This window comes from Chamaea fasciata, unplaced genomic scaffold (assembly GCF_029207755.1).
Source record: "Chamaea fasciata isolate MVZ Bird 193981 ecotype frontalis unplaced genomic scaffold, bChaFas1.0.hap1 SCAF_44, whole genome shotgun sequence".
NCBI lineage: Eukaryota > Metazoa > Chordata > Aves > Passeriformes > Sylviidae > Chamaea > Chamaea fasciata.
The window spans coordinates 720,028-743,319 of NW_027094129.1; the positions used below are offsets into that span (position 1 = coordinate 720,028).

The 23,292-nt window shown below is 45.0% G+C and overlaps 1 protein-coding gene and 1 long non-coding RNA gene across 2 annotated transcripts; both read left to right on the plus strand.

Annotated features, from left to right (window-relative positions):
- The first annotated feature begins 260 nt into the window (after positions 1-260).
- Positions 261-7,019, plus strand: LOC136303948 (uncharacterized). Its single transcript, XR_010724317.1, has 3 exons — positions 261-315; positions 933-1,075; positions 6,966-7,019. It is a non-coding gene; the product is annotated as an uncharacterized lncRNA (long non-coding RNA).
- Positions 7,020-12,116: 5,097 nt separating this feature from the next.
- LOC136303937 (inhibitor of nuclear factor kappa-B kinase subunit beta-like) lies at positions 12,117-21,085 on the plus strand. Its single transcript, XM_066207632.1, has 13 exons — positions 12,117-12,186; positions 12,611-12,680; positions 13,098-13,186; positions 13,652-13,741; positions 14,128-14,252; positions 14,582-14,682; positions 16,486-16,609; positions 16,863-17,014; positions 17,128-17,189; positions 17,606-17,715; positions 17,972-18,043; positions 18,862-18,964; positions 20,927-21,085. The coding sequence occupies exons 1-13, from the start codon at positions 12,169-12,171 to the stop codon at positions 21,083-21,085; spliced, it is 1,275 nt and encodes a 424-aa protein (XP_066063729.1). The 5' UTR covers positions 12,117-12,168.
- Positions 21,086-23,292: the final 2,207 nt, after the last annotated feature.

Below are 23,292 nucleotides of genomic sequence, written 5' to 3' on the forward strand. Positions count from 1 at the left end.
GCCCTTCGGGGTCCGGGCGGGCACCTGGGGGGCTCTGAGGGGACTCTCTGTGGCGCGGGGGATGATGGGAGTTGTAGGCGCGGGTAGAACAGGGTTGAACGGCGCCGCGGAGCATCACGGGAGGTGGAGGCGCAGCTCCAATGGCTGTCGGCGGGGCGCGGGGCATGATGGGAGATGGAGTCACGGCTGGAGTAGCGCTCCGAGTGCGCCGCGGAGCATGCTGGGAGCTGTAGTCCCGGAAGTGGCTCGAACGGGGCGTCTGGGGCTCCGGGAAGGCGCTTTGGGGACACTTTTGTGTCCGAGCCGCGATTTGAGGTCCTCGGGGGGAACGTGTACGGCTCGGGAGCACTTGCGGGGAGCTTGGGGAGCTGTAACCGAGCTCTCTAGGGCCCCGGGCGGGGCAGGAGTTTTTAGGCGCAGAACCGTGTTCCGAGGGGCTCCGAGGCCAGGGGGGATGATTGGAGATGAATCCCTGAAGTCGCTCTAAGGGGAATCTGTGGGGTCGGAGCGTTCAAGGGATCCGGGGACGCTTTGGGGGCGGGCGAATGGGCGCTGAGGGAACAGTTGGGGATCCTGGAGGGGCTGGGGGACACTTGTTCACTTCAACGTGTTTATTTACTCATGAAACATACGTATTGTATTTAAGACTTAATATTCCATAGGTATGGGTTCTATAGGCATAGATATCAATTAGCCTAAGTGCAAAACCTAATATTCCATGTAAGAATGATGTTCTCTACTGTTAAAAGCAAAAGTAACCAAAGCAAACAAAAAGGAGAGGGTTAACAATTAATGAGAAAGGAACAGAAAAGGTTGTTATGCCACTGTAAACTTTCACTCTGAGTCTACATTTCAAATAATACAGGTGACCCATCTGAAGGAGGATTTCTCCTCAGGAGAAATGTCTTTCTAAAAGTTTCCTTTGTTGCCAGGAGCTGCCTCTGTGCCAGGAGCCCGGCCCAGCTCAGCAGCACAGAAACAGCACAAGGACTTGAACGACCCTCCCGTGGATTTGGTGTTTCCATTCAACTCTGTCCCTGAAAGAGTGTTCCAAAAACTTCTCAAGAACTCAAAGGTAAATTAAAATACTGAAGTTTTTTGCAGTTTTAATGAGAAACACAGAGAGACCCAATGGAGAAAGTGTCTCCAGGTTCCATCACTGCAGGCACTGATGACAGGTGGGGACAGACAAGGCAAAGGTGTCTCTGGTGCTGAGCAAACCTGGATGTGTTCCATGAATCCAAAAGGCCAAGGCCTGAGCCCCGGCCCCTGGCAAGGCAGGGATCTGTGGGGCAGGGATCTGTGGGGCTGGGATCTGTGGGGCAGGGATCTGTGGGGCAGGGATCTGTGGGGCAGGGCTCTGTGGGTCAGGGCTCAGCCGTGGGTCACAGATCTATGGGTCAGGGCTCTGTGGGTCAGGGCTCAGCCGTGGGTCACAGATCTATGGGTCAGGGCTCTGTGGGTCAGGGCTCAGCCGTGGGTCAGGGCTCTGTGGGTCAGGGCTCAGCCGTGGGTCACAGATCCGTGGGTCAGGGCTCTGTGGGTCAGGGCTCAGCCGTGGGTCACAGATCCGTGGGTCAGGGCTCAGCCGTGGGGCTCACCGTGGCAGGGGTTGCTCAGGAGGTCACTCGGGGGGCGCCGGATCCTGTGGGGCGGCTCCAGCGGCTCCTGTGGGGCAGAGACGGGGGCGGGACAATCTGTGGGGCAGGAGCCATCTGGGGGGCGGGGATGGGATCTGTGGGGCGGGGTTTGGGATTCGGGATCTATGGGGCAGAGCGGGGATCCCTCAAAATTCCCACAAAAATCCCCAAATTTCCCAAAAACTCCAAATTTCCCCCCCAAAAAATTCCAATTTTTTTCCTCGAAAAAATTCCCAAAATTTTCCCCCAGAATTCCCAAAATTTCCCACTTTTTCCCAATTTTTCCCCATTTTTCCCAATTTTTCCCCATTTTTCCCAATTTTTTCCCAATTTTTCCCCATTTTTCTCAATTTTTCCCAATTTTTTATAATATTCCGAAAGTTTCCCACAGAATCCTCAAAAAATTCCCCCAAAATTCCCCAAAATTTTCCACAAAAGTTCACAAATCTTTCAAGTCCCCCCAAATGTTCCCAATTTTTTTCCCAATTTTCCCAAATTTTGGGGGCTTTCCCCCAAATTTTCCCCAAAAATCCCCCTAAAAACGACCCCAAACCATCAAAAAATCCCAAAATTTTCCCGATTTTCCCGCAAAATCCCCTAAAAATTCCCCCCAAAATCCCCAATTTCCCAATTTTCACCCCAAATCTCCCAAAATTTCCCCAAAATTCTCCCAGATTTCCAAAATCCTCCATTTCCCCCCCAGAATTCCCCCCAAAACGACCCCAAAAATCCCAATTTTCCCCCAAATTCTCAAATTTTCACCCCAAATTTTGGGGTTTTTCCCCCAAAACTTTCCGACCTCAAGGGCCACCAGTGGGCGCTCTGTGGGGAGAGAATTTGGCGGATTTTGGAAAAATTTGGGGGAATTTTGGGGAGTTTTGAAGGAATTTTGGGAGAATTTTGAGGATTTGGGGTCATTTTGGGGCAAATTTGGGGGAATTTTTTGGGAAATTTGGGAGAATTTGGGGGAAATTTCGGGTAATTTGGAAAAAATTGGGGGCATTTTGGGGATTTTGGGAAAATTCAGGGGATTTGGGGGAAATTTTGGGGGATTTTGGGAGGAATTTGGAAAAAAAAATTGGGACTTTTTGGGGGAATTTTTTTTTTTTTTTTCTGGAAATTTCGGGGTTATTTGGGGGAATTTTGGGAAAATTTGGGAATTTTAGGGGGAAATTCGGGGGATTTGGAGGAATTCGGAGAAGCAATGGTGAAATCCTGGGAATTTTTGGACCATTTTGGGTCATATCGGGGGAAATTTTGGGTGATTTGGGAGGGAAATTTTGGGAATTTTGGGGGATTTTTGTGATTTTTGCAGAAATTTTGGGATTTTTTTTAGATTTTGGTGAAATTTGGGAGAATTTGGAGGATTTTTGAAAAAAATTTTGAGAATTTTGGGGAATTTGGGGGGATTTTTGACAAAATTTTGGGAATTTTTTTGGATTTTGGTAAAATTTGGGGAATTTTTGAGGAAATTTTGGGAATTTTTGTGGGCTGTTTTGGGGGGGAAATTGGGGAGAATTTTGGTCGATTTTGGGGGGATTTGGGGACAATTTTGGGGGAGATATTTGTTGAATTTTGAAGAATTTTGGGGGATTTTTGAAGAAATTTTGGGAATTTTGGGGGGATTTTAGTAAAATTTGGGGATTATTTGGGACTTTTGAGGAAATTTTGGGAATTTTTTACATTTATGGGAAATTTGAGGGGAATTTTGGGGATTTTGGGGGAAATTTGGGGCGGATTTTTTTGGGGGAAATTCGGGACAATTTTGGGGTCGTTTGGGGCCTCGGTGTATCCCGTCATGCCCTGCGGCGCCGATCTGCGCCTCGGTGTATCCCATCATGCGCCGCGCTGCTTTGCGCCTCGGTGTATCCCATCATGCCCCGCGGTGCCGCTCTGCGCCTCGGTGTATCCCGTCATTCCCCCGGCGCCGCTTTGTGCCTCGGTGTATCCCGTCATGCCCCGCGCCGAATTACGCCTCGGTGTATCCCGTCATGCCCTGCGGCGCCGCTTTGCGCCTCGGTGTATCCCGTCATGCACCGCGGCGCCACTTTGCGCCTCGGTGTATCCCGTCATGCCCCGCGCCGCTTTGTGCCTCGGTGTATCCCGTCATGCCCCGCACTGCTTTGCGCCTCGGTGTATCCCGTGATGCCCTGCGGCGCCGCTTTGCGCCTCGGTGTGTCCCATCATGCCCTGCGGAACTCTGCGCCTCGGTGTATCCCGTCATGCCCTGCGGAACTCTGTGCCTCGGTTTATCCCATCATTCCTCGCGGCGCCGCTTTGCTCCTCGGCGTACAAATGACGTCACCCGCATTTATTTCGCCTCTCATTTGCATAAATTTACATAAGGCTGGCGCGTCAGTGAGGTGGGCGGGGTCAGAGCCGCGTTGGCCCCTCCCACTTCTTCCCAGTACAACCCAGTAACCCCCAGGCCCCGCCCAGTTTGTCCCGCCCTTGTCACTCCATATAAGGGAAGGGGGCGTGTCCTGACGAAGGGCGTGGTCGGTTCACCTCTGGGGGGAGGGGCAATGGTTACACCACGCCCAGAAACCCCGAAACCAGTATAAACCAGTATAAACCAGTGACCCCAAACCCACTCCCAGTTCATCCCAGTATAAACCAGTGACCCCAAACCCACTCCCAGTCTATCCCAGTATAAACCAGTGACCCCAAACCCACTCCCAGTCCATCCCAGTATAAACCAGTGACCCCAAACCCACTCCCAGTCCATCCCAGTATAAACCAGTGACCCCAAACCCACTCCCAGTCCATCCCAGTATAAACCAGTGACCCCAAACCCACTCCCGGTTCATCCCAGTATAAACCAGTGACCCCCAAACCCACTCCCAGTCCATCCCAGTATAAACCAGCAACCCCCAAACCCACTCCCAGTTCATCCCAGTATAAACCAGTGACCCCCAAACCCACTCCCAGTCCATCCCAGTATAAACCAGTAACCCCCAAACCCACTCCCAGTTCATCCCAGTATAAACCAGTGACCCCAAACCCACTCCCAGTTCATCCCAGTATAAACCAGTGCCCTCACCTGTCTGTACTGGTTTGAACTGGGATCTCTCGACGCTCGGTGGCCTCCAGGGAGCGGCTCTGGGCCAGGGCCCGGCGCTGGGGGATACTGGTTTATACTGGTTTATACTGGTTTGTACTGGTTTGTACTGGGTTATACTGGTTTGTACTGGTTTGGGGGTTTTCCTTACTGGTTTGTACTGGGACAGGGTTTAGGGGTCACTGGGATGAAGAGGGATGAACTGGGAAGGGATTTGGGGTGACTGGTTTGTACTGGTTTATACTGGTTTGGGATTTTTCTTTACTGGTTTGGACTGGTTTGTACTGGGAGGGGGTTTGGGGGGTTTTTTGGATTTTTGGGTGGAAATTTTGGGGATTTTTGGGCTTCAAAAATCCCAATTTTCAGTCGGAATTTTGGGTGAATTTGGGGGATTTGGGGGCTTTAAAAATCCAAATTTTTAGTGGGAATTTTGGGGTGAATTTTGGGGGTTTTGGGGCTCCTAAAAATTCCAATTTTTAGTGGGAATTTTGGGGTCATTTTTGGGGATTTGGGGCCTCCAAAAATCTCAATTTTAGTGAGAATTTTGGGGGATTTTGGGTGGGAATTTTGGGGTGAATTTGGGTAATTTTGGGGCTTCAAAAATCCCATTTTTCAGTCGGAATTTTGAGGTCATTTTCTGGGATTTGGGGGCTCTGAAATCCTGATTTTTAATGGGAATTTTTGGGGTCATTTTGGGGGCATTTTGGGTGAATTTTGGGGGATTTTGGGGCTTTAAAAATTCCAATTTTGGGGTGAATTTTTGGGATTTTTGGGGCTCTAAAAATCCCAATTTTTAGTGGGAATTTTGGGGTAAATTTGAGCGATTTTAGGTGGGAATTTTGGAGGGAATTTTGGAAATTCTGGGGCTTTAAAAATTCCCACTTTCAGCAGGAAATTTTGGGGTGAATTTTGGGGATTTTTGGGCTCTAAAAATCTCAATTTTAGTGGGAATTTTGGGTGGGAATTTTGGGGTGAATTTGAGGGATTTTGGGGCTTAAAAAAATCTCAGTTTTCAGTCGGGATTTTGGGGTCATTTTTTGGGATTTTGGGGCTCTGAAATCTCGATTTTTAGTGGGAATTTTTGGGGTCATTTTTGGGGCATTTTGGGTGAATTTTTGGGGATTTCGGGGCTCTGAAAATCCCAATTTTTAGTGGGAATTTTGAGTTTTAATGGGGGGATTTTGGGTGGGAATTTTGGGGTGAACTTGGGGGATTTTGGGGCTTCTAAAAATCCCATTTTTCAGTCGGAATTTTGGGGTCATTTTCTGGGATTTGGGGGCTCTGAAATCCTGATTTTTAATGGGAATTTTTGGGGTCATTTTGGGGGCATTTTGGGTGAATTTTGGGGGATTTTGGGGCTCTAAAAGTTCCAATTTTTAGTGGGGATTTTGGGGGTTTTTTGGGGGGATTTTGGGGCTCTGAAAATCCCAATTTTTAGTGGGAATTTTGGGGTGAATTTTGGGTATTTGGGTGCTTTAAAAATCCAAATTTTTAGTGGGAATTTTTGGAGTAAATTTTTGAGATTTTGGGTGGAAATTTTGGGGTGAATTTTGGGGATTTTAGGGCTTCAAAAATTCGAATATTTGGGTGAATTTTTGGGATTCTTGGGGCTCTAAAAATCCCAATTTTGGGGGGGAATTTTGGCGTAAATTTGAGGGATTTTGAGGCTTAAAAAATTTCAGTTTTCAGTGGAAATTTTGGGGTCATATTTTGGGATTTTGGGTGGAAATTCTGGGGTGAATTTAGGGGATTTTTGGGGCTCTAAAAATTCCAATTTTGGGGGGAATTTTGGGGTGATTTTTGGCATTTTGGGTGGAATTTTTGGGATTTTGGGGCTTTAAAAATTCCAACTTTAAGCAGGAAATTTTGGAGTGAATTCTGGGGATTTTTGGGCTCTAAAAATTTCAATTTTAATGGGAATTTTGGGGGATTTTGGGTGGGAATTTTGGGGTGAATTTGGGGGATTTTGGGGCTTAAAAACATCTCAGTTTTCAGTCGGGATTTTGGGATCATGTTCTGGGATTTTGGGGCTCTGAAATCCCGATTTTTAGTGGGAATCTTTGGGGTCATTTTTGGGGAATTTTGGGTGAATTTTGGGGGATTTTGGGACTCTAAAAGTTCCTATTTTTAGTGGGAATTTTGGGGTGAATTTTTGGGATTTTGGGTGGAAATTTTGGGGTGAATTTAGGGGATTTTGGGGCTTTAAAAATTTGTCCTGGGTTGAAGTATATTCTATCACCATCTTCATGAACTGCTGAAACCAGGTGAGGCAGTGCTCCCTGCCTCCTCCACTCTGGCTTATCTTCTGTTAATGGGCCATCAGCACCTTTGCTGCACAGCTCACAGATAACCCCCTCCTGGACTACCTCCTGTTAATGGGCCCATCAGGCCTTATCACATGACTCACCATCCCATTGTGAGATGCTCCGCCCAGAGGGAGGAACCCAGCATTCCAGCCTGGATATAAGCTGAGACTCTGAACACCAGAGGGGTGCTTATCCACTGGATTCCCAGAGGACCCGAGCTACCAGACCTTTCTACAGGATCACTGCTTCAGGAAGACCACCTCATCTGGACTGCTTCCATCACTCCGCTCAGGTTGTATTCTGACTCTGTCAGTGGTCTTTTGTATTATTGCATCTATTTTAGTTTACTTTCTTTCCTTTTTTTTTTTTTTCCTATTAAATTGTATCTCTGACTTGGAGCCTCTCATTTGTTTTGCTTCCAAACCACTACACATGGAAAAGAAAAAGCCCATTTTAGTTATTAATACAGTTGTTCACGTTCCATCACAATCAGAAGACAGCATAATTAACTATTAGCATATTATTTGAGAATCAAAGCTTCCAGCCAGAAAAACTGCCTGTCAAGAGATGTCAGTAAGAAGAGGCAGCCATAGTACGGAGACCACACAGTTCCTCGTGCCCACACGTTCCCAGTGCACGATGCAAGTAATCATCAAAAGCACAACTGAGACAGAATACAGTAATAGAAAGTTAACGACTTACACCATTTGCACCATAAGAATGCAGTAAGAGGAGGGAGCTCAGGCAAATACAGTTACAAAGTAGGTTGAAAAGCAGCTCGTCTTACTAATCAGAACAGCATTGAGCAGTACAATGTGCAGAATTCAGAGACAACGTAAGAAAAATATTATCTAGCAAATAATATATGCCTGTGGTTAAAGATTGAAATTATGACACCCATTCCTGGTTTTGCCAGCTCTCCTGTGAAATTGTGAGGAGGCTCCACTTCTCCATCATTAAAATGGGGATCACAGGAAATTCTTGTTACTTGGAATGCTAAAGTTTACTTAAACTTTCAAATTCTGCGTATAGGATACTGCAGAAGGAGTGTTTTCAGTTTTATTTAAGTCTTGAATTTTAAGCACAGTGGAAATGAATGAAAACACAGTTAAGTTAAACTCTGGTGCTTATTTGTCCCTGGACCTTTTGGATAAAAGTCCCTCTGGACTAAAAATCTGAGGAAAACTAGTAACAGCAGGGAAAGTCAATTGCATTCATAAGTAGAAATGAAAGCTATGTAAGGTGAAGAAACTTGTGTGGCATGCGTCAATGGAACCAGTCCTAGTTATTAGTTACTAGTCGCGGCGAGCAGGCGCTTTCTCGCTTCCCAGGCTAGGAGACGCACTTTCCGTGCCGCAGAAGCTTCTCTGCTTGTGGAGAGCTCAGAAACGGCGCCTAGCGCTGTTCCCAGCCTGCCTGCAGCGTTGAACCACTGACTGCACTAGGCACAGAGAACAGGCGCTTTCTCGCTTCCCAGGCTAAGAGAAGCACTTTCCGTGCCGCAGAAGCTTCTCTGCTTGTGGAGAGAACCAGTCCACCAGGCCATTGCTATTCCAATTTAAACATTCAGTTCCACTCTCTGCCGTGCTCCAGATACCCCTATATGTTACTCCAGTGTCTTTGTAGCATTTAACTTCAGTATCTGAAAACAAGGTAAGATCTGAAAATCTAAGGACAGCATACCAATTCTTTTCCCTGACAGTTTCCCCAGTCTCTGCTCTGTTTAAACTTGGCTCTCAAATGTCTTGTCTAGTAAGTCAGTGAAAATGCCCTGTCAGGCAGTCTGTAAGTGTATATGAAGGTCTTCAGTTACAAAATTTAGAGTTTTATTAAGAGACACCTAGAACAACCAAGATGTGCTTAAAAGTTCTTTGTAGTATTAGCTTTAGAATAAAAAAAGACAACTTACTAGAGAGCCTAGCCTACAGCAGGAGCTTCTGAGTATCTCATCCTTGTGTACTGCACAGCTAACCCCAATAGCATTGTTCACAGCAGTTGCTGCGGTATACTCACCTATTTCACACTGCTTCCCTGAGAAAACTTGGTGGCACTGGCAGATGAAGAGCTGTGGGGAATAATATGCCTGTGAACACTGGCCCCCATTGTAGCCTTTATTTCTGGTGCAGGCTGTGGAATAAGCAAAAGCCAGGAAATACTGTTAGATTTCACAGAAGCAAGAAGCTGGAAATGTAGACATACCTTTCATTTTCCTGTCAGTCTCTTTTAGCCTGTTCTGTTTTTCCCTACCCACCTGTTATTGCCATGTGCTTACAGCCTTTTTGTGTAGCGCTTCAATTTTTTCTCTGTTTCATTCTCTCCACATATTCTATCAGACTTTCTCAGCTCCATGCCCACTCCCACTTAGTCCCGCCCATGACAGTGTATACTGGTATTTTCTTTTCTATCCTCTTCTATTCCCAGACAAATTTTCTGTGCAGTAACTCTGGCCCTGACAGTGGATGATTAGATGGACAAGCTCTCACCATTTCCTTTATCTTTGTCATAGTTACCTCTGACAGGCACAGTGTGGCAGTGACTCCAACCACTGCCACACCTACAGTATTCGATTCTGCTCCCTGAAAGCCTCAGCCAGGTCCCCCTGTATTGGTAAATTTCTGCAGATGAATTATCTGTGCAAATGGCTGTAATCAGAGAAAGGAAATCCTCTTTCAGTTCAGGGAAAAGACCTGGCTGAGCAAAAGGACTCCCTTCTATTTCCAGGAGAAAAGCATCTGTGATGGGAGCATCTGTCTAATGGGTTGCCCTTTTTCCTTCTCCGACCACAACGGTCCCATCTCTCTCGCTGCTGTGCTGCCAAATGTACTGTTCCACTATTGACTCGTCTCTCTTTCTTTCAAGAAGAGCAGAGGGAGGGGAAAACTTTGTTGTGGATGGTATTAACGCTCTGGTATTTTGCCTTCTGAATCTCTCATCCACATAACCATGACAAAAAGCTCTCAGGCTCTGTTTCCTCAGCATGATTTGCATTCCCCTCCCATGTTCATAATGCTCCAGCTAACATGGTTTTAGTTAGCCTGGCTTACCTCTAGATCTGGCTCCTCGTTTGAAACGCATGTGTAAGCCCTGCAAGCAAAGAAGGTTAATTCTGTGAGTAACTGCTCTCTTCAAAAAGATGAGAGAACAAGTGCCTTCAAAGAGTCAGTCCTTTTCTTAAGGGCATGTAAATCAGGAAGCTCTGAGGAATTGTCTGCCCTCTTGTCAGACAGTACAGTGAAAAGTGCCTCTAGTACCTCAGTATGGGTTCCTAAGAATTGTAAATCATTTTGTTCCACAGATTACCAGGTGATTGCTTGTCATCTGAGTGAGGTGAATTTGGGATATGCCGTACTCACATTGTGTGTGAAGTCATTATGTGTTCTTGGGGCGTTGCAAATGCTAACTAAAGCTTGCCAGCTTTCTGCTATTTGAAGGAGGTTCAAGCAAATAATTTCCAAGGTAGGTACAGTCAACAAGCAGTTACTTTTGCTCACTGACATGCAGTTTCCCCGTGAGACTTTGTAGCTTGATTATCTTTAAGAGACATGTCTCTTGCAGCCAGTTAAATGAAATATTTTGGATAAAGTTTAATGGAGGAAACCAATTTAGAAAGCTTCTTTGATTAGGCCACAAGAGAAAGAAGATAAGAAGGAGGAAAGGTGGGATAGCAATTTTTTGAGAAAGGGAGTAAACGTTCTGGAATTGTGTAGCATTTACTCAAGCTGTGTGTGGTGTGAGGCTTAAAGTGAGGGGACAAGGGAACCACTGACGTGCAGTTTCAAGTGAGAATAGTGATGAAGATGATGACCATAGAAGACGGAAGGCTGGTTACAATGGAGTTCTTATTAACAGTGAAAGGTGACAGTGAACAGATACACCAAGAATACCCGGAGAAGACTTGTTTACTTGCAAGTCTTGAAATGAAAACGAGCCAGGATAACACATAACACATCCACAATGATAGACCACTTTGTAACATTTTTCTTCCTCTGGTTTGTAGTGAGCTAAGCAGATTCTCATTCTGTCTGATGCAGACAGCTGCAGCCAATGGCAAAGAAATGCTGCTGAAAATACAGGAAGATGGCAAGAGAATTATTTGATGCATTAGCCTCTTACCTGGCACTGGGCAGTCATGATTGCTCCTACCAGCACAAGGAGACATGGGAGCTTGCCTTCCATTCGGAGTGTTTTTCACATCAGCTCTAAATATCAAATTATCTGTAGAGACAAAAAATAGGATGTTGAACAAAGGAAGTTTACAGTGTGAATGGAGTTCAAGGTGTAACTTTAAATGAAAGTTTTAAATGATGAGAATTCTTTTTATACATTTTTTCAACCCATCACTTCTCAGCTGTCTGGTCTAACTGTCCTGGTCTTCCTAGGGAAACTGCCAGGCTGGATCCAGATGTGCTTTTACTTGATAAACTTAGAAACTTGTAAGCTAAAGCACACTCATTTACATCTGGAGGAAACTGAGAGAGTGCTTCCTGGGGAATAATACAGAAGTAAATTCCAAGTACTTTTTCCCTAAATTGTAGGATGCCAACAGTAGTACCATGTGCACTATTAGAGAGATGGGCTTATCTGATGATGCAGTGTAATGGTGATTTAAATGCGTTAATTGAGATTCTGATTACTGACACCTACTTAAGAGATCTCTTGCAGAGGGTCTGCTGAAGGGTCAGTTTGTGTTAACTGTGGTTTAAGAGGATCTGCATTTCTTGTAGACTGCTACTTTGGGTGAGAGTGAAGATTCTCTCTTGTGTAGAGAATGTGTAGGCAAAATGACTTTGCTTGATGATAGGTGAGGACTTATTTTCAATATTTCTACCGATTCTTCCCAACGAAGCCTTTAGTTTTTACTAGTATCATACGCTTTTGCTAAAAAGGCAGAGTTATGGCAATGGTCTGGCAGGCTAGCTTTTTTTCTGATAGTCTCATTTATTTGTTGCAGCATCTTTCTGTATGTCCCTTCTATGCAGTCACAACTATACATTATTCCCTCTAATCTCTTCAGCAGCTTTACACTTCAAAGCCCTCTTCAATCCACCAAGAAGAGTTTCTGCTTTCTCCAAATCGATTTACATCGTCTGACTCGTCTATCAGTACTCTTGGGAGAGAACCTTCATTGATCCCTAGTGGAAGATTGTAAGGTGTCATGTAGATGTGGTACCATTGTGGGGTAGGTGCATCTGTAGGCTGTACCCTTCCTGAAAGTGATGAACTCTTGTCTGTCATAGGAAGAGATAACACATGGTAGTTCTAATCCTAAGGCTTTTTTGACCTTTGCTATAATCTGCCCATAGCTAAAACACAGACCTTAGGCCTCAGACTGGAGTTGATACTGTCAGGCAAAGAGGGATGGACCAAATAGGAGGATGAAAACGGGATGACAGTGACTTCTTTCATCTTCTTTCCCATGCAATTAAACCAAGGCACAAAGCTGTAATTGCTGCTACCGCAGGTCACAGTCCATAGAGTTTTGTGCTTCTGGAGAATTTAATTGCTGTTGCTGAAACTTCTTGCATCCCTGAGAATTTGTGGAACTCTGGAGTTCACTCGGGATAGAGAAGGGAAAGACTACATTCTGTGTTCCTTACTTGCAGTACCTGAACCAGCTGGAGAATTGCTGTGGCTTGCGGGAAGAAGCTATTCTTATCTTGTTATCTGACATTGGTAAGTGGTGGCAGTACCTTCAGTTGTCTGAACTATGGAAACCCTTTTAGTCCTGAGTCCACTCTCCAAATATACAGTAGTGACCTTAGTGACTCCATTTCAGATTGACCTTTTATGATCTTGATCATCTCCCAAAAGTGTTGGGAGTCTGGGGAGGTTCTTGCCTACTGGAAGCTAGCCAGCATTACTACAGTTTACAGGAAGGATGTGAGGGAACATCCAGAGAGAGAACTCAATTTGTGTCCAGAGTTCTATGGTGCTGACTTTACCCCTTACACTCAGTGTTTCGTTGTATGTTTGATTGTACAAGGTCTGATGTGAAAGCCATGCTTATTACTAGATAGAGTAGATGAATCCTTACTGAGCTCATGCTAGGTACTGTTACTTAGCTCTAACAACTGGCTTTTTCTGTCTCAGCTTCTGCTCTCAGATACCTTCATGAGAACAGGATCATCCATAGAGACTTGAAGCCAGAGAACATTGTGCTGCAGCAAGGAGAGCAAAGGGTAAGCAGGAAGCAGTCGTCTCTACCTGCACAGACAAGTAAACTTACAAGGAACCTGCATGTGCTTCATGCAGTTACATGGTCCCTCTGCAAGAGCACTCAGCCCAGGATAACACCTGTCTCAGGTCACTGTCACATAGTATTCTGTGTGCAGCTGAGGTGAGACGTTGTATTAGACGTCTGTTAACACCTGACATTTTGACTTTCAACTATTAAGGAAAGAAGCAGACTGTCCTGATTGACCAAAGATCGGAAGGAGCTAGAGGCGTAACTGCTAAGTGTGCTACAACACCTTCAAATTCATTGTGGTTTTAGAAATCTACAGTAGCCTCCCATTTCTGCTTCTATCTCTTCACTGGCACCTTTCCTGCATAGCTTTGAAGAGCCAGACCTTTTCTTTCTGCTGTATGATGTGCTTTTAACAGGACTTCAGTCTGGCATTCTTATTCTCTGTTGTGTGTTTCAGTCAATACACAAAATCATTGACCTTGGTTATGCTAAGGAGTTGGATCAGGGGAGCCTGTGCACATCCTTTGTTGGGACTCTGCACTACTTGGTAAGAAAGGAATTCAGCTAGAAGAGCAGCTACTGCTTTCTAGTGGGATAGAATTAACTGTTACCAAGCTTTGGGCTGGGATTAGGTACTTGCACGGTATGGGGTGCGTTTGTGGTGCTGAAGCTAGCAAAGGTGACTGCTTTTTTGCTGACACTGGGTTTTGCTGAGACTGGGTTTTGTGCTACCTGCATCTGTTATAAATAAGCAGGAGTGCCAGTAACCTATGCTACTCACTCCAGGAGGGTCTTAAAGCACGTGAGAGGCAGCGTTCAGTAATGTCTTTAATTATTTGTACAAATGTTAATGAGATGTTAAGGGATAGAGAAAGCTAAGAGCTTTCTGGCCAAAGCCATCTGGCTTTGTCTCATGCGTGTAAACTGTATCAGGCTCCAGAGCTGCTGGAACAGCAGAAGTATAGGGTGACAGTGGATTCCTGGAGCTTTGGCACGCTTGCCTTTGAGTGCATTACAGGCTTCCGACCATTCCTACCCAACTGGCAGCCAGTGCAATGGTGAGTGAACCGTGGCTGGGTGGTAAGTGGGCATGATGTGACTTTCCTGTTTACAGGAAGCAGAAGTGTGGTCCCTTGATTCTGAGGATAATATCCCTATGTTTCTTGCCCTTTTGGAAAGTGACCCCTTTCACAGGGGCTTGACTCACCTGAGCAAGTTCAGCATTCCTGAGACTTGCTCTATGGGATAAGGGCTGACTCCCGCAGGGCAGGTAACAGAAACCAAAGTGGCATCTGTATTATATGTCAAGAGTAGCTTTTAAGAGCCAACTAGCATGCAGGCTGGGAAAGGCGGGCAATTTTTTCACCATTGTACTCGCTCACATTAGGCATGCAAAAGTGCGTCAGAAGAGTGAGCTGGATATTGTTGTTTCAGAAGACTTATCCGGAGAAGTCAAGTTTTCTAGCAGTTTGCCCTGCCCCAACAATCTAAACAGGTGAGTACTAAAAATTGCTGTGCTGAGATAAACTGATTCTTCTGCAAAAGGACCAAGTTTGTGTTGTATGCCTTACTGTGTTAATCTGTGAATACATTGAGTGTGTGACACAGGCAGTACTACTGTCGCTTGTCAGACTTGTGTAGTCTTGGTTTCTGCCTTCTAAACACTGCGTTTGTGATGGGGAGAGGTGGAGTGCTGGAGGGAGAAGGAGGGGGGCAGTTTTGTCAGTCCTCCCACACAGAACAGGCCGTATCGTTACTGCCAATGCACTTTTACCTTTTCTGATCTCCTGGTTTTTGTTGCTCAGTGTTTTGTCTGGGAGGCTGGAGAAATGGCCGCAACTCATGTTAATGTGGCACCCACGTCAGAGAGGTACAGATCCTACCTATGGACCCAATGGGTGTTTCAAAGCATTGGATGGCATTTTGAACTTGAAGGTAAGCAATATGTCTGTATTAGCCTAAAAAGTTTTCCAGAGAGCAGTTTCCTGAGCCTCTGAATCCTAGACTTAGGAGGAAGAGTGAGGCAGAAACTCATAGAACTGTCTCCTGACCGTTAGTGACAGGTGCTTTCCTCTTGCTTCTTTGAGGACAAATACTCCCTGAGCTTGTTGGGAGTAGTGAAGAGCTTCTGTGCATGCTTGGTTCCATATTCTGAGAGAGGATTCTACAGGTATTTAACTGCCATGTGGCCTCTCTTCCACTGGATGGAGGACAAGAACTTTGCCATAATGTTAGGAAGTAGCTGTAAAGTGACTTCTTGATTCTGCCAAGTGCTTTGAACAGTTTCTTGGTGGTCATTTTTTCGGTCCCTCAATCTCTGCTCTAAGATGACCAATGTATCTTCAGCCTTTCTCATGCCATGCTACTCTTCTGGTAGGTGCTTCACGTTTTGAACATGGTTACGGGAACTGTGCACACCTACCCTGTGACAGAGGAAGAGACTCTGCAGAGTGTGAAGGCCAGGATTCAGTCAGATACAGGAATTCCAGAACAGGACCAGGAACTACTGCAGGAAGCAGGACTTGAATTGTTTTCTCGGAAGTTGGTCACTAAACATACAGCTGATGGCAAGGTGAGTCTCGGTATTCCCTTTCTTAAGTTTGAGTGAATCAGAAGTCACTGCACTCGCTTTGGGATCACAGCACTCCCTGCTGTTGTGGCATGCTTTTGTCATGGTAACCTCACAGACCTAACAGCCACTGTAGCGTAGGCAGCCTGTTGCCTTTGGTGCTCTGTGTTTGTTTGAGGAGGACTCTTCTGTTTGTGGTGTTGCCAAGGCTTGCTCTTCCCAAGAAAACCTGGTTGGGTCTTTTGTCTTCTGCAGGTGAATGATACTGCAGCAGCAGACACAGACCTTCTCTTCCTCTTTGATAACAAGAAAGTTTCCTGAGGCTCAGGTGGCCTTGCGTCCTCATCCAGAAAGTGTTGGCTGCATCCGTAAGGACTCCTCTGGCATGAATATGAAGGGCGGGGCGGGGTCAGTGTTGAGAGGGGCGTCTGTGTTTTGTGGTCTGTATCGTGCACAAAGAGTAGAGGGAGCTTTTGCGTATTGGGACTGAAGAAGCAGTAAAATGGACTGTCATTCATTCAGTTTATCAGAATAACTAAAAAAGGGAGGTGTTTGATTTTGACATGCTAGGGGAGCTGCACAGGGGTTATCCAGCTCTAGGCTTTGCAGGCAGTAACATGCCCCTCAAAGGAGCAGTGTTTTGGTCTGTTTTGTGATAACACAGTATTCCTGCTTCACGCTGATATGTCCATTTCCCTTTCTCCCACCTCCTTTGTTTTCAGTTCAGGATCCAAAGAAGAATCTCCACTTTTTCCAGTTGCGCAAAGTGTGGGGTCAGATCTGGCAGACGATGCGGATGCTGAAAGAGGACTGTAATCAGCTTCAGCAGGGGCAGCGAGCAGCCATGTACGGTGGCCGTTTCTCCACAATACTTATCTCTGTCTTTGTGCGCTGGTGGAAGGGAAGACAGAAATGGGACCCTGTTGGAATGGGGAAGCCCGTGATTGGAGCTGTATGCAATTCATGAAAAGTGGAGAGTTAGCCCTTTGGCACAACTGCATTTGTCCTCACCGCTGTCTCAAGTATCTGTTTTGGATGTAAATGAAAGCCTGGTGGATTTCTACTTTCAGAGGCTAATAGGACCTTCTTGTCCTTGCAGGATGAATCTGTTGCGTTACAATAGTACCCTCTGGAAGATGAAGAATTCTATGGCCTCCCTTTCTCAGCAGCTGGAAGCAAAGCTGGACTTCTTTAAAACAAGCATCCAAATTGACCTGGAAAATTATGAAGAGCAGATTGAGTTTGGAGTTAGTGAGTATAGCATCTGGCAAACGGGTCTTTTCATGACTCTTCTCCTCACAAAAACACCTGCCTCCTTCTCTGTGAACCTGAGAAAGCCAGTCACTCTTCTTTGATTCCTCTAGCTTCTGAGAAGCTGCTGTTTGCCTGGAAAGAGATGGAGCAAGCTGTGGAACTTTGTGGGCGGGTATGTTTTTAAATCTAACTGCTAATCATAAAGAGGTTTGTTTTTGTTATCTCTCCCCTCCTCCCCCTTTAGCTTCATTGTCCCTGCCTTAAATAGAAGCCCCTTGTATCTGCACTGATGTCAGATTTCACATTGCCTTGGTTTGTGTGGCACAATTTTTGTCCATTATTAGTACTACATGAAGCTCATTCTGTTGTAAGGCTTAGGGGGAAACGGGAGATCTTGGCGAAGCCCCAGAAACATCTTGGAATTTCCTTGAATTGAAACGACTTGTTTGTCTTTGGCCAAGGCTGCTGTTTGCATCTTGTTGGTTTGTTTAGAATTAAGAATGAGAAAGGAAGAACCAGTGTGAGTGTGAGTGGTAGTGTCTCTAGGTATGAGACTGTTGTGTTGCTTATGTTCTACCCTGCTTTCAGGAAGATGATGTGGAGCAGGTAGTGAAGAGGATGATGGCCCTGCAGACAGACATCGTGGACCTGCAGAGAAGCCCGCTAGGTCGTAAACAAGGAGGAACACTGGAGGATTTGTGAGTGGAACTACCCTGAGCTTCAGATGCAGGAGTGTTTCTGGCTAAGCTTACTCACTAAAGGACAGTGAAAGGGCTATTTCTTCCACCCAAATTGTGGGGGACTGGGAGCACTTTAACACTAAAGATGTTTTTTGACTCATCTGTCATTGTTCTGAAATGGCAGACAGGTATAGAAAAGATTTGAGTTCTCAAACTATTTGTTCCATGTTTTGGTTCTTTGGAAATCCTTTTCTTTCCTGCTTTTTTCTTCTAGAGAAGAACAAGCCAGAGAGCTGTACCGAAGACTCAGAGAGAAGCCAAGAGGTAAAAGACGCTTTAGCTCAAGGTCAGCTTGCTTTGTGTGTAACTTTGGAGATGTAGTAAGGATCATTGAGAAAACCATCTGACTTCTAGGCCTGCCCAGACACTAGCAGCACATGGGCTCTCCTGGATTGCCTTTTCTCGAGAGGGAAGTCAGGGAGTCAGTTTCACACTAGGCCAGCCTTCCTTTCTTGGTGCTTTGTGAGCTGTTCTCGAAACTCCTCTGGAGCTCTTCTCAGAGCAGGCTGTTGCCACAAGCAACAAACAACCTTTCTGGGTAGAAAGGATGAAAGACACGACTGTTCCTTTGATCCAGTCCCAACTCTCCTTTTCAAGTTCTTTAAATTTTGAAGAAGGTGGCTAAAATTCAGTGTAATTCATCCCACTCAAACTTGCATATCCTGAACTTTGGCTGTTTCAGGATTAAAGCAGTAGTGGAAATGAGCCGCTAAGAATCTTCTCACTCTGTCCTATAAACCGACCTTTCTGTGTAATATTGGCTCTCATTCCATATCAGAGGAGAGGCGGTGACAGCCAGGAAATAGTACGACTGCTTCTACAGGCAATCCAGACCTTTGAAAAAGAAGTTTGAGTCATTTATGCTCAGCTCAGGTGAGCTTTGCACATTTTATTCATAGTTGAGAGAAGGTATTTTCTCTTCCAGCAAGAGAAGGTTTAAAACTCATTGCATATGGCTCTTGAGATCTTGCAGTGTTAACAGAAAATAATTAACTTCAGAACTGTTCTCCTACTGCAGTGGCCCATGTGTGATCTGATTAGTTTTTATTTTTTTAATAGTAAAACTGTAGTTTGCAAACAGAAGGCATTGGAATTGTTCCCCAGAGTGGAGAAAGTGATGAATCTGATGAGTGAAGATGAGGAAACAGTTGTTAGGCTTCAGGAGAAACGACAGAAAGAACTGGGGAACTTGCTGAAAATTGCTTGTGTAAGTAAAATAAGAACTCCCCTTTAACCTGAGAATATGGTTTGTAGCACAGGCTACTGAAACATTAGTAAATTGAGTGTATCCTATGGTTCTTTTCTTTATTTTGAATCAGTATTAAAGCCAAGTTCCAGGTTGTCTCATATTCCCGGCTGCTAAAAAATAGTGGGAACAATTGCACTCTGAATATACTGTGTTTTCTTCAGAGTAAAGTGCGTGGTCCTGTTACTGGCAGTCCAGAGAGCGTGAACACATCCCGTCTTGGTAGCTCAGGTCAACTGCTGCTGCAAGTCCCTTCTGGAACATTCAATTTATCAGAATCTGTAAGAAAAAGGTGAGGCAAAGTCTGGAGTTCTTCGGCTGCTAATGCCACCACTACAAAGCTAGGCTTCCTGCTTTGTGCAATAATGGCACACAGGGTTTCTCATATTTTACGCTTTGTGTTCAGCTTGCATTGTCAGCAGCCTTAGTTTACTTGGTAGTTAAGACTTGCTGGGGCTTTCAGATCTTCCATATGAAAATTGGGTATCATGTATGGCTTCACTTCCCCCAGCCTCAGTAACAAAAGTGGTTTTTTGGTTTTCTTCCTTTAATCTGAGATGGTTGGGCTCACTTGGAAGTACACCGCCAGCTGTACTGGTCAATGCTGTGATGCATTTTGGTTTTTGAGAGAGAGGGGCTTGCCAATGTTTCTGGCACTATTTTCATCAGATGTCTCTAACAATCATGTTAAATTGCAGAAGTAACAGCTAAAGATATTCCTTCTGTTTTCCCAGTGCAAATGCTTTTCCTAACTATTGTGCAAACACATTGGTGATGATTTCTCCTTTGTAGGGACCTTGACCTGAGCAGCAGCTGGAGCAGGTCTGCTGTGATTCCTTAGAGTCGGGAGTGCAGCCAGTCCTGGAAAATACACTGAAACTGAGCAGAACTGCCCCAAAACCTCCTCAATGCAGAAACACACCTTGAAATACACCAGGCCTGCCAGAAACCTGGGACCTTCCCAACTCAGGCCTTAGGCTGGAATCACTGCTCAGGGTAACAGCCCTGCTGATGTTTTAAATATTGACTTATCAAAGAGAAGATCAAGGAGGCACAACCAGCCTTATCCTGCAGAATCTTAAAGCTCATCCAGTGCCACCCCCCTGCCATAGGCAGGGACGCCTTCCACTATGCCAGGTTGCTCCAAGCCTTGTCCAACCTGGCCTTGGACACTTCCAGGGGTGGGACAGCCACAGCTTCCCTGGGCACCCTGTGCCAGCGTCTCTCTCAATCTCCCCTCCCAATGTTCATCACATCCCTCACCAAGCTGCAGCCTGGAAAGCCAGCTCATGAATGCTATTTATTAAAATAAGTGCTGCTGCTGTCCTCCCCCACTGAGCCCCCTCTGACGAGCTGCAGATCACTCCTGTGAGCAAAGAGAGAAAAAAGAGCCAGGGAATGGACTTGCTGCGGGGTGCCACGGCCCCTGAAATGCGCCGGCTCTAATCAGCTCCCCGAGAAGCAGATGAGCTGGATGACCTTTCTGCTTGAAAAGCCCTTTGGTGGCTCCCTCAGAGGTAACTTCCCAGCCTAACATGCCTGCTGGTATTCAGGAGTGCTCCTGCTAAGTGGGCTGATGGATGCTCTGCGGCTCTGTGTGCTGCACAGACACGGCACTAATGAGACGCTGCTCAAATGGGCCCTTCTCGGCTATAAAAGTTGTCCTCAGATACTCTCAAAGGCTTTGATATGGCAGAGAGGGTTGAAGAAAGGCAAGGCAGGTGGCTTTTCGTCAAACTTCATTTTTTAAAGTGTTTGTGAGCTGGAGGCAGCGTTTGCAGGCTAATTGGGAGCACTGGCAGCCGCCGGCGATCAAAGGTCAGCAGGAGGATGCCGAAGCTCTCATCTCCCTGAACTCTCCAGCTCTGGCTAATCAGCCTCGAGAGGGAGGATCACACAGCACTGGCATGTGGCATTCCCTAGGGGATGCAGGGGTCAGGGCAGATAGAGGAGGAGGAGGAGGAGGAGGAGGAGGAGGAGGAGGAGGAGGAGGAGGAGGAGGAGGAGGAGGAGGAGGAAGGTTTATGCCAGAACCACTTCACTCAGGGGTGTTCAAAGCCTGTGTCTCTCTCTAAGCGGTGAAGCGCAGCTCCATTGAATGGAATGAACTTCCCACTTGTAAAGAATTACCAGGAAAAAGTGGACTGTACTTGCTGTTGAGACTAATTACTCTGCTCAATCTGCAGCATCTTGTAAGAAATGATGCTCCAGCTCATCTTCTGGGTGAGGTGGGTGCAGGAGGATGTGGACAGTGAAAATGAGCGTCAAAACTCAGGGGAGGTCTCCAGGGAGGTTCTGCATTTGGAGAGGGGCACTTCATTTAACAGCACTGAAGAATTAAGACAGGGAAATGGCATAAAAATCAGAAAGGATCTTAGGATTATAGTCAGGGGAAACAGAGTAAAGAAAAACATGTGAAGTTGGGCGTTGCTTCTGTGAAAAGACAAGTTGTACATCCATGTACATGTAGCTGCATTAAGGAAAAGCATTAGTATTCAAGCCGAATGATGTCATGGAAAAACCGGTTTGTTTTTTTTAAGCATGCAAAACTTCTGTCAGTTGAAAGGGGATAAGAACAGCATATTAATCAATTTACCTCCTTACCTGTTGTTTTGTGAAGTAGTTAGGATTGCTGGCATTTTCCATCTGGAATTTTATGCCAGTGGCAGATCCCTGACTGTGATGGTAGAAGGGTAAGGACCTCATCCAAATGCATCAACAGGAATAGTGTCTCACTGTGAAACTGCCAAGTATTTCAGACCGGTGCCTAATAATGCAAAACCTTGTTGTAAATATGTGTGAAGTGTAATTTATCTAATGTAATTCTGAGATGTTTAGAGCCAGTCATTTGAAATAGACTCCACTTCTCTGTTAACTTTTGACATTGGAAAGACTGTAATCATGTTGCAGACCATCAGCCCTTGGATTAGAATTTCAACCTACAGTGAGCTTCAAACTGCTTTGCATTTACCCTTAGAAGAAAAGGGAGGTTGAATAATTTTTGTCATGTTGATTTATCTTAGGAAAATGGGTGTCAAGGTTCTGAATTACAGTAATTATTGTAAGCATGTAAAATATTATCAACTACAAGATCCACATGATGTGGTGTGGATGGATTAGTGCACATGCTAAGACCAATTTGAGAACATTTCAAGTTTTGCTACGTTTGCTAGGGCTAGTTACATCCACTTAAAATACAGATTGGCTCTAAAATGGCAGTGGTTTGCAGGTCCTAAGTGTTAGGACTTTGGTTAAAGCAAAAGGAACAAAATAATTCTTTTTCTTTTAGCTTGTCATGCAGTTTGTGCTAAGGCTTTCAGTAGTACTTTATTGTGACAGCTCATTTTCCTTTTCATTTGATGCCCTCATATACACCTTGTTGCTCTACTAAACTAGAAAGATTTAGTTTCTTAAAGAGCCTTCAATGAAGCTGTTATAAAGCCTTTTCTCAAAACAACATATATGGAGCCTGAACACATGAGATTACATTGTTTTAGTTTATGTTGCTTTTTTGAGGAAATAAAAACAGGAGAGAGCAAGAGTTTATTGCTTAAGAAGTATCAGCTATTATCATCAAAAGGGTTCATAATTTTGAGTTTCATTTTTATTTTGACCAGAACACTTTTAGATAATAAATGTTACAATTGAATCTTGTCTTTTTTAGGAAGGTGTTAAAACAAGCTAAATGCTTTCCATTTATGGATAACAAACTGATGCTCTAAGTTTAGGAATTACTGTGCCAAAATTTGAGTATTTCTTTGATTTCCTTGTAACCTGTAAAACTGACTGTTTCTGGTTATTCTGGGAGCTTTGAACTAGGGGTCTTACCTCAGGCGGGATGTCAAAAGAATATATAGATTGTGATGCTGTTTTCTCTCCATTACTAGGAGCAGTTTTTGATCTGGGCAAGTTGTGATTCAGACAATGCTGCTAGATTTCTACTTGAGAATCTGCCTTTTGTGGCCTGTTTTATGGGTATTTTCACTTTTTTCATTGCAAGTTTTTAGGATTTTCTAAGTGTGTGTTTCTAAAAAAGCAGCACCCAAATTAATTGCATCTTATCAGTACGTAAAAACTACTTTATGGCATTTTAACCTGCAAATGCTATGATAGCGTGTGTGGAAATGGAATTTAACTCACTTGGCGGACTTGAAATATATCCCTAAGCAGTAATTGCAACATCTTATCAAATTCTCGAGCAGGAAACCAACCTTTTTCTAAATGGAATTTTTATGAACTGTTTTAAGGACTGTTTACTGGAAAGCTGCCTAATCACTGCATTTCCTGGG

Excerpts from the sequence above, each read along its gene's own strand:
- LOC136303937 (XM_066207632.1), top strand. Across the intron at positions 17,015-17,127 it reads GCAGATTGAGTTTGGAGTTA|CTTCTGAGAAGCTGCTGTTT; the intron begins GTGAGTATAGCA and ends TGATTCCTCTAG. Across the intron at positions 17,716-17,971 it reads GGAGGAACACTGGAGGATTT|AGAAGAACAAGCCAGAGAGC; the intron begins GTGAGTGGAACT and ends TTTTTCTTCTAG.